Below are 11,430 nucleotides of genomic sequence, written 5' to 3'. Positions count from 1 at the left end.
GAAGAACTGGGTCACTGTATGGCAATCATGGAACATAAGGAGTGTTTGGACTTGGCCTAGGTCCATGTTGTAGCTGCTACAGAAACGTGTCTTCTAAGATCCGTTTACCACCGTCCGCTATTCGATCCCTTCCCATCCCGAAACCCACCCTACCCCCTGACCCCTCCACCACCCCCCACCCCAACCCCAACACCCCCCCCCCACCACCACCACCACAACCCATTTCCCAATTAAGAGTGCACAGTGTCAAGTGATTACATCCAGTGAATATGATTATGCAGAAATGTCCAACATGAAAAGCCCATCACATAGGTCTCACGTAGCTCTCACATGAGTCTTACGCGGTAGACAGAAAGCTCTCATTCATGCTGTAGACACCCTTAATCCCCAGCCCGCTCGGAGTCCACGAGGGTCCGTGTGGAGTGCGTCCCAGGCAGATCATATCGGCATCACCTCCAAACCAGATCCAACTAACCAACCATCCCCACCACCACGTCACAGCCACCGAACAAACCACACACACCAAATGTACCTACATGTGTGTTTCAGATCAGTGTTTTTGTCAGTCCTTCAGATAGCTCCTGTCCAAGAAAATAGAGAATAGAATCAGCAATGTGCTTCAGGTAGCCTTGAATATACACAACACCAGTCTCCTCTTTTTACCGTCCAGGTCCCCCAAGAGTTCGTCAGCCCTCCACTTTTTGATACTTTCTTTCCTTTATATCCACAGTGTCTCGGACATTTCAGATCTGAAAAATCATGGATCCCAGATCATGGATCTCGGACCTTGGATGCCAGACATCCTGGATAATGGACCATTGATCCTGGACCTTGGATCCCAGACATCCTGGATCTTGGACCATGGATCTCAGACCTGGAATCCCGGACATTTTGGATCCCGGACCATGTCTGAGTCTGGCCCAGATTTGGAATTAGCCGTTAAGAATACAGAGTGAGTCTGAGTCCAATATGCAACTCCAAAAATCCACTGAATGGAATCGGAATTATGAATGTGAACGCAATTCTACCTCTTTCTCATCCTTCTCAGATGCCGGATTTCTGAATCTTTTACTTTTATCACCCCAACCCACAACCCCTCAAATCCCACCTCCCTCCACATCTCTCCCTTCCACATTCTTTAAACCCCCTACCACTACCCTCCTGGGGTTTTCAGTATCTGGGGAATTAAGCTCTAATGTGGCTCCCCAGCTCATGAAAAGGAGCTGGAATTTCAAATCAGTTCCCCCATCCATCACCTGTCCTCTGACTCCCTGTCAGGTCTCCACCCAAACCTGCTGTCCTAATTACCCCATCAGCCACCACCCTGCTGTCCTAATTACCCCATCAGCCACCACCCTGCTGTCCTAATTACTCCATCAGCCACCACCCTGCTTTCCTAATTACCCCATCAGCCACCACCCTGCTGTCCTAATTACCCCATCAGCCACCACCCTGCTGTCCTAATTACCCCATCAGCCACCACCTTGCTTCCAACTCGTCACCGTGGTGATTGTGGACCAAATATATACCTGCTTTCCTAATTACCCCATCAGCCAGCACCTTGCTTCCAACTCCAAACTTCCCCAGGCACCCCGTCACCGTGGTGATTGTGGACCAAATATATTCCTCATATTCGTACCTATCTGCAGCCTGTCCAGAAAATGAATAAATAAATAAATAAATAAATAAATGTTCATAGTCCAGCTGTCTAGACCAACTGCACTGCACAGTGACTCAAGCTGCTCATTAGATGGAGCTAGAGACCCAACCCTGCCCCCATGATCCCCCTTAATCCGCTATATACATCAAATTGAATAGAATTTTACTGAATTAATCCCTGACACCCAAATGATAACCCCCAACACCCCAACACCCCTTTCACCACGTCCCTTTCCTAATCCCCCCCTCACCACCCGCCCCCCCCATTTAAGCCTCCCCAGGCCCCCCTCCCCCCCCTCCGCCGTGCACGACGTGGAAGAGCGTGACGTTGTAGAGCACCTGGTGCCCATTGTTCCATGCGTAGAGCGCTCGCTCACGCGGGTTGTAGTCCAGCATGCTGAGGTGAGCGTACTGGTTGTGGAACGCCACGTCGGCGTACTCGTAGCTCCCCGTGGACGTGTGGTAGGCGAAGTGCACCTTGGCGCCGGCCAGGTGCGAGTTGGTCACGTAGAGCGTGCCGCAGATCAGGAACGCCTCGCCGGCGCTCCGCTTCGGGAAGCCCGTGTCCCACGAGCGCAGCACTTCCAGCGTTCCCGGGTCGAGCCGGCTCAGGGTCAGGCTCCCGCCGCGGGCCAGGCTGGAGTGGGCCGCCCACAGGCCCGTCTCATCGGCCATGAGGTCGATGTCGGACCAGCCGCCCCAGGAGTAGGGGAAGGTGTTGTTGTAGCCGGCCTCGGCGAGGCTGCGCTGCAGGAGCACGCGGCGCTGACGGAGGTGGTACTGCACCACCACGTTGCTCTGGTGCTTGTTGTAGTAGAGGGAGCCGTTGTAGACAACGTGACCGGTGCCTGGGGGAGGGGGGTTAGGGTAGGGTGGAAGGGTGGGGTGGGGTGGAGAGAGGGAGATGGGAGAGAGATAGAGAGAGAGAGGGGTGTAGAGAGAGGGAGAGGGGAGAGACAGAGAGAGAGGTGTAGAGAGAGGGAAAGGGGAGAGAGAGAGAGAGAGGTGTAGAGAGAGGGAAATGGGAGAGACAGAGAGAGAGGTGGAGAGAGGGAAAGGGGAGAGACAGAGAGAGAGGTGGAGAGAGGAGAGGAGGAGAGACAGAGAGAGAGGAGGAGAGAGGGAGAAAGACACAAAGTGAGAGGAAGACAGGTAGTGGGAAAGAGAGAAAGAGAGTTGGAGGGTGAGAAAAAGAAAAAGAAAGAGAGATAAAATAGGTCAAAGTTAAAACAGATCACGAGAGGGTATAGAGAGACAATTAAGAGTCACACATTCCTGCATCTGTATGTGACAATCTATACACACACAGTAGAATAAACCTGCTCTCAAGGATGTCACCATATCTATCGTGTCCATCAGACTTAGCCATGGTAGGACTCCGTCCACTCACTCAGAGCAGAGGAAAGTCCCAGAGTCTTTGATCATCTCCTGCCTGGTTAATGGAGTCTGACGGAATTGGAATTCTACTGGAATTCTAGAATTTACAGCTCCCTGGAGAGTCTCAGAGACATTGTTTTTTCTCACTCTATTGGAATTCTACTGGAATTCTAGAATTCACAGCTCCCAGGAGAGTCTCAGAGATATTTTTTTAGTTTCTCTCTATTCTGACTCTGCCGTTATCAGAATGTAAGGCACAGCATCCCGTAGCAGAAATATTCTGGGAATGCAGACCTAGAGGGATAAAAAAAAAGACTAGGAGGAAAAATGGCGTGTGTGAAAGGATTAATGATGTGGAAATCAATCCACCTGCAGCGAGTCTAGCTGCAGAACATTTTTATATATATATATAGCAAGTACAGCACACCTGAACTGAATTTATCGTTCCCAAGAGAGTTGCTGACTGGGCCAGGCACATAGCAGGGCTACCACAGGGTTCTGCTCTGCTACCACAGGGTTCTGCTCTGCACATCGGCCATCTTTTCCTGCTGTCCTGTACTATTCTTACCTGACTAGCCTCATCAGTGACGTTCTTGAGGAGCTGAACACACCTGAGTTTAGCTAATTAAAAGCATTATAATACATAGTATAATCCAACTGGGTGTGTAGAGTAGGGATAGATAACAGGCAGATGTCGGGGTGGGGGGGTGCGCTGGATTGAGAGCCGGAGCTATATATAGCACGCCCGGCTCACCTGAACTCAACTTATCATTTCGAGGAGAGCTTCTGACTTTTCTTTGTTCCATGGATATCTGAGGCTTCAAAGGTGTGATGTGAGATCAGGGGTATAAGGAAGTGAGTGTTTGCAGGTACGCACATTGAATAGATGAAGCCAAAACTAGACTTCTGTAAGTTTTAAATAAAGAAGGATAAAATAATGTCACTGGCTAAGTTTTCGTTAATACAGGGTGTGGACCAACACACCCTCACCTCCTCCCTTCACCTGTGGTGTTCCACACCTGAGTGCCACAGGACTCCTCTTTTTAGATCCGGGGATTTCAGTCTTGTTTCTGGCGCCCCCTCTGGTCAGAGCTGTTATATTCTCTATCTATCCCTGCCACTGACCACACCTCATCAGAGCCAGTATAATTAGGACTATCTGTTTTCTTTGCGATCAATATTTTTTTTTACTTAGAGAGAAGTTGTAATTCTCTTAATTAGCTAGGCTACATTGGGCGTGTTCAGCTAATTAAGTAAAGTGGTGTGGTGAATGATACAGAGTGTGGTCCTGTCAGTAGAGTGTGGTGTGGTGAATTACATTTACATTTACATTTAGTCATTTAGCAGACGCTTTTGTCCAAAGCGACGTACAAGGGAGAGAATATTCAAGCTACGAGCAATAGAACCTGGTGTAACAATAAATAAATACTACTTTACATAAGAAATATAACAAAATGAAATAAAAAAGAAAGAAAGAAGTGCAGAAATGTAACTGCTGTAATTGCAAGTTACGCACTAGTCGAAGTGCCAGTTAGGACGGGAAGTGCTCTCTGAATAGTTCAAAAGCTTCTTAAAGGTAGAGAATGATACAGAGTGGGGTCCTGTCAGTAGAGTGTGGTCCTGTCAGTAGAGTGTGTGTGGTGTGGTGAATGATACAGAGTGTGGTCCTGTCAGTAGAGTGTGGTGTGGTGAATGATACAGAGTGGGGTCCTGTCAGTAGAGTGGGGTCCTGTCAGTAGAGTGGGGTCCTGTCAGTAGAGCAGATCAGCTCGTACAGTACCTGCCCAGGGATAAGGTAGTATGTGCACGACAAAGTTCTGTCCCTTGATGAAGTCGCCCATGGTCCGGTACTCAAGAACCCGTCTGCCTTTGAAGTAGCCATCCATGGACCAGACCTGATGGAGGAGGAGGAGGAGGAGGATGAAGAACAAAAGAACAAAAAAGATGAGGAGGAAGAAAAGGAAGAAGGTCAGAGAAGAAGAAGATGAGGACCAGGCAGATGGCAGAGGACGAGGCAAAAAAAGGAGAGATAATAGGTGAGCAGGTCTGATATAGAGAGAACTCAACAACCCAACAACAACAACCACAACGACCCAACAACAACAACCACAACGACCCAACAACAACAACCACAACGACCCAACAACAACAACCACAATGACCAATTAACAACAGCCACAACGACCCAACAACAAACAACCATAACGACCCAACAACAACAACCACAACGACCCAACAACAACAACCACTGGCCCTTTCAGTCACAGAGAATTAAGTGCATACGAATGGAAAAGCAGTACATTTCGCTGTTACATTTCCCTGTTACAGATGTATAGCGAGTGATGGAGAGAGACAGATATTAGTGAGTGATAGAGAGAGACAGATAGATAGAGAGTGATAGGGAGAGACAGATAGATAGCGAGTGATAGAGAGAGACAGATAGATAGAGAGTGATAGGGAGAGACAGATATAAGTGAGTGATAGAGAGAGACAGATATAAGTGAGTGATAGAGAGAGACAGATAGATAGAGAGTGATAGAGAGACAGATATAAGTGAGTGATGGAGAGAGACAGATAGATAGAGAGTGATAGGGAGAGACAGATATAAGTGAGTGATGGAGAGAGACAGATAGATAGAGAGTGATAGAGAGACAGATATAAGTGAGTGATGGAGAGAGACAGATAGATAGAGAGTGATAGGGAGAGACAGATATAAGTGAGTGATGGAGAGAGACAGATAGATAGCGAGTGATAGAGACAGTGATGCTCCTCTGGTGTTTGTCAGAAGAGGCATATGAAGGATAGGTGCGGAGAAGTAAAACTCAAAGGATTGATAAACAAATACAAAATCAAGAACTCAGACAAAGCATGTATGTATAGACGTATGACAATTTGACAGGCAATGGAGTCGAAGGAGATTCTAACAGCATAACAAGGAACCGGAAACAAGTTGACTCAACACTAGGTATCATTTGCAGTCATAAACCACGAGAAACACCGGTCAATAGACGTAACTGTCAATCACTCTCATTTCACTTTGATTTGCTGTCGCATTAAGAACCTAGGGGCTTCTAAAAAAAAAAAAACACAATTTAAAAATGTCAAAATTTAAAAAATAGAAATAATCCTGTTTGAAAGACTGTCATAGATATAGCGACACAAAATTGACAGCAACTGTGATGCATTTGTTAGAACTGCTGCCAGGGTGGATGCAGTAGTGAAGTTTATTTGGGTTTTGCTGTGTTCAAATTAGTTTTGCTTACTCGCTAGCTTCTGATGTCGGAGCCAAATGCTGAGAAAGGCGATTTAGAATCCAGTGTTGCTTGCACACTCTGACAGAAACAACCCAATTAGACGATTAGATTTTTTCTTTCCCTGTTCTGCTGCTCACACACACCTACACACACACACACACACACACACACACACACACACACACACAGAGAAGCTGTAACCTACTTCTTTATACGTTTCCTAGTTCATTTTTGCCGTTGGTGAAGACTTCTCATACAAAATGAATCTAAAACAATGTCATCTGCTGAACAAAAGTAAGATGTCCTCAACGAACTCCGCTATCTCAGTTATGAAACACCTGCATTTCACACCCACTGAATTTCCTTTAGACATTTTTAAGGCTTTTAAATCAAACACTTGCAACACTGTCTGGAGCCTTTACTCCTAACTTCTACAGAACATAAAAAAACTCATTCCAGGGGCCAAGTTCATGCAAAATCTAAGAGCATTTTCTTAAAATTAAGGTGAATCTAATTTACAATGTTCGAAACTCATCTCGAGTGGGACGATCACACAAACTTTTCATTTTTATGAATTTATGAAAACAAAATATAAAATTGACGCACATTTAATTTTCATTGTCAGCGCACTGCGGTGAACAAAAGCAAAAAATAATCTAAACTGGAACGGACGCTGTCTGTCTTTGACCAGGCTTTATTCTTCATCTTTCTAAAAGGAGTGGGTGTGTATGTGTGTGTGTGTGTGTGTGTGTGTATGTGTGTGTGTGTGTGTGTGTGTGTGTGTGTGTGTGTGTGTCTGTCTGTCTGTGTGTGTGTGTGTGTGTGTGTGTGTCTGTGTGTGTGTGTGTCTGTGTGTGTGTGTGTGTGTGTGTGTGTGTGTGTGTGTGTATGTCTGTCTTTGACCAGGCTTCATTCTTCAACTTCCTAAAAGCCTACTTATTGTGAGCATGATGACTTTCAAACTGACTTCAAAGATGGCTGCTGTGGCTTTTGCGGTCTCGGCTATAATTAAGACTGTTTATTTGGTCCCCTCGCTGGCTGGCCAGTATCGACGAGGGACAAGAAAATCTGTCTAGAAAGTTCTGCCTTACCTTGAGTAGTGTCAAGGAGGAGACCAATACACAAGCAGACACACACACACACACATACACACACACACGCTCTCTCTCACACACACACACACACACACACACACACACACACACACACACACACATACACACACACACGCTCTCACACACACACACACACACACACACACACACACACACACACACACACACACACACACACACACACACACACACACACACTAAACTAAACTAAACTAAACACAAAGGGTTCTGTGCAGTAGAGATAAGACGGTGATCTTCTTCTAAAGACACACGCCAACCAGTAAATTGCAGACAGATACATCAACTTCCATGATGCACCGAGTGGCTCCCAATGCACTAAACTACATTACATGACATCATTCATCTAACCTCCTCCTCAGTATCACCTACAGTAACCATTACATGACATCATTCATCTAACCTCCTCCTCAGTATCACCTACAGTAACCATTACATGACATCATTCATCTAACCTCCTCCTCAGTATCACCTACAGTAACCATTACATGACATCATTCATCTAACCGCCTCATCAGTATCACCTAAAGTAACCATTACATGACATCATTCATCTAACCTCCTCCTCAGTATCACCTAAAGTAACCATTACATGACATCATTCATCTAACCTCCTCCTCAGTATCACCTACAGTAACCATTACATGACATCATTCATCTAACCGCCTCATCAGTATCACCTAAAGTAACCATTACATGACATCATTCATCTAACCGCCTCCTCAGTATCACCTACAGTAACCATTACATGACATCATTCATCTAACCTCCTCCTCAGTATCACCTACAGTAACCATTACATGACATCATTCATCTAACCTCCTCATCAGTATCACCTACAGTAACCATTACATGACATCATTCATCTAACCTCCTCCTCAGTATCACCTACAGTAACCATTACATGACATCATTCATCTAACCTCCTCCTCAGTATCACCTACAGTAACCATTACATGACATCATTCATCTAACCTCCTCATCAGTATCACCTACAGTAACCATTACATGACATCATTCATCTAACCTCCTCATCAGTATCACCTACAGTAACCATTACATGACATCATTCATCTAACCTCCTCATCAGTATCACCTACAGTAACCATTACATGACATCATTCATCTAACCTCCTCCTCAGTATCACCTACAGTAACCATTACATGACATCATTCATCTAACCTCCTCCTCAGTATCACCTACAGTAACCATTACATGACATCATTCATCTAACCTCCTCCTCAGTATCACCTACAGTAACCATTACATGACATCATTCATCTAACCTCCTCATCAGTATCACCTACAGTAACCATTACATGACATCATTCATCTAACCTCCTCCTCAGTATCACCTAAAGTAACCATTACATGACATCATTCATCTAACCTCCTCCTCAGTATCACCTAAAGTAACCATTACATGACATCATTCATCTAACCTCCTCCTCAGTATCACCTACAGTAACCATTACATGACATCATTCATCTAACCTCCTCCTCAGTATCACCTAAAGTAACCATTACATGACATCATTCATCTAACCTCCTCCTCAGTATCACCTAAAGTAACCATTACATGACATCATTCATCTAACCTCCTCCTCAGTATCACCTACAGTAACCATTACATGACATCATTCATCTAACCTCCTCCTCAGTATCACCTACAGTAACCATTACATGACATCATTCATCTAACCTCCTCCTCAGTATCACCTACAGTAACCATTACATGACATCATTCATCTAACCTCCTCCTCAGTATCACCTACAGTAACCATTACATGACATCATTCATCTAACCTCCTCCTCAGTATCACCTAAAGTAACCATTACATGACATCATTCATCTAATCTCCTCCTCAGTATCACCTACAGTAACCATTACATGACATCATTCATCTAACCTCCTCCTCAGTATCACCTACAGTAACCATTACATGACATCATTCATCTAACCTCCTCCTCAGTATCACCTACAGTAACCATTACATGACATCATTCATCTAACCTCCTCCTCAGTATCACCTAAAGTAACCATTACATGACATCATTCATCTAACCTCCTCCTCAGTATCACCTAAAGTAACCATTACATGACATCATTCATCTAACCTCCTCCTCAGTATCACCTACAGTAACCATTACATGACATCATTCATCTAACCTCCTCCTCAGTATCACCTACAGTAACCATTACATGACATCATTCATCTAACCTCCTCCTCAGTATCACCTACAGTAACCATTACATGACATCATTCATCTAACCGCCTCATCAGTATCACCTACAGTAACCATCTACTCAACCTTCCCTCCAAGTAATCCTAAAAAATCACAAAAATACTCTCTTGCAAACAAACAAACAAACAAGCAAGCAAATCAAATGAGAAGATGGATAAGATGCACTTTATCCGGATATTGATGTCATGTGCTTTATGTGACTCATAGTGACTGTGACTTTCAGTGTTTTGCCCACTGTTATTTATTTTGGGTGTGTTATTTTATTTATTTAATTTGGGTGTGTTATTCTATTTATTTATTGTGGGTGTGTTATTTTATTTATTTAATGTGGGTGTGTTATTTTATTTATTTATTTTGGGTGTGTTATTTTATTTATTTATTTTGGGTGTGTTATTTTTGAATCCATGGTGGTGCATTACAGACGATTAGACTTATCTGGAGAAGCCTCGCCTAGCGTCTCCAATGATTTATACCCATGCACAACTGCTGACACACACACACACACACACACACATACACAACACACACGCACACACACATACATACACCCTCATGCTAATACACATCACATGCACTGACACACACATACACTAAAACACGCACACATACACACACATGCTGATACATAGTACATACTGAAACACACACACACATATACGTGCTGATTTATACACACACACACACACAAACTCTTGGTATTGTTGAGGAGCTACTGTGTTTGAGAGTTTTGTCTCGTGTTAACTTCTCGTGCAGTCTTCCTAACCTTTGCCTGTGTCTATTTTAATCCCAGAGGGGGGAGGAGAAGAATCGATAAAACAAACACACGTTTTCACGGGTGAGTGCACACGCACACACACACACACACACACACACACACACACACACACACACACACAGACACGTGCGCACACACACACACACACACACGACATACATATATGAGAGAGAGGGTCTCTTACACACCCATAACACACTAAAATCCCAAATCACGGCCGTGCATAAACACACACTCACACACACACACACACACACACACACAGACACGTGCGCACACACACACACGCGCACACACACACACACACAACATACATATATGAGAGAGAGGGTCTCTTACACACCCATAACACACTAAAATCCCAAATCACGGCCGTGCATAAACACACACACACACACACACACGCGCACACACACACACACACACACACACACACACACACACACAAGCTGTAACCTACTTCTTTATACGTTTCCTAGTTAATTTTTGCCGTTGGTGAAGACTTCTCATACAAAATGAATCTAAAACAATGTCATCTGCTGACAAAAGTAAGATGTCCTCAACGAACTCCGCTATCTCAGTTATGAAACACCTGCATTTCACACCCACTGAATATTCCCTTTAGACATTTTTAAGGCTTTTAAATCAAACACCTACAACACTGTCTGGAGCCTTTACTCCTAACTTCTACAGAACATAAAAAACTCATTCCAGGGGTTCACGCAAAATCTAAGAGCATTTTCTTAAAATTAAGGTGAATCTAATTTACAATGTTCGAAACTCATCTCGAGTGGGACGATCACACAAACTTTTCATTTTTATGAATTTATTCATGAATTTATAAAAACAAAATATAAAATTGACGCAAATTTAATTTTCACTGTCAGCGCACTGCGGTGAACAAAAGCATAAAATAATCTAAACTGGAACGGACGCTGTCTGTCTTTGACCAGGCTTTATTCTTCATCTTTCTAAAAGGAGTGT

The 11,430-nt window shown here is 44.2% G+C and overlaps 1 protein-coding gene across 2 annotated transcripts in view; it reads right to left on the bottom strand.

Annotated features, from left to right (window-relative positions):
• Positions 1-224: 224 nt before the first annotated feature.
• The window catches only part of LOC105909541 (noelin-2-like), a 74,103-nt gene continuing 62,897 nt past the window's right edge, over positions 225-11,430 (bottom strand). For both annotated transcript variants that reach the window (XM_042703548.1, XM_031562346.2), the window contains exons 6-7: positions 4,817-4,931; positions 225-2,507 (exon numbers count right to left, since the gene is read on the bottom strand). In XM_042703548.1, coding sequence (XP_042559482.1) covers positions 1,927-2,507; positions 4,817-4,931 — 696 coding nt within the window. In that variant the 3' untranslated portion in view covers positions 225-1,926. The remainder of the gene's footprint in view (positions 2,508-4,816; positions 4,932-11,430) is intronic.

This window comes from Clupea harengus, chromosome 24 (assembly GCF_900700415.2).
Source record: "Clupea harengus chromosome 24, Ch_v2.0.2, whole genome shotgun sequence".
Classification (NCBI taxonomy): Eukaryota; Metazoa; Chordata; class Actinopteri; order Clupeiformes; family Clupeidae; genus Clupea; species Clupea harengus.
This window is presented reverse-complemented; position numbering and strand designations above follow the sequence as displayed.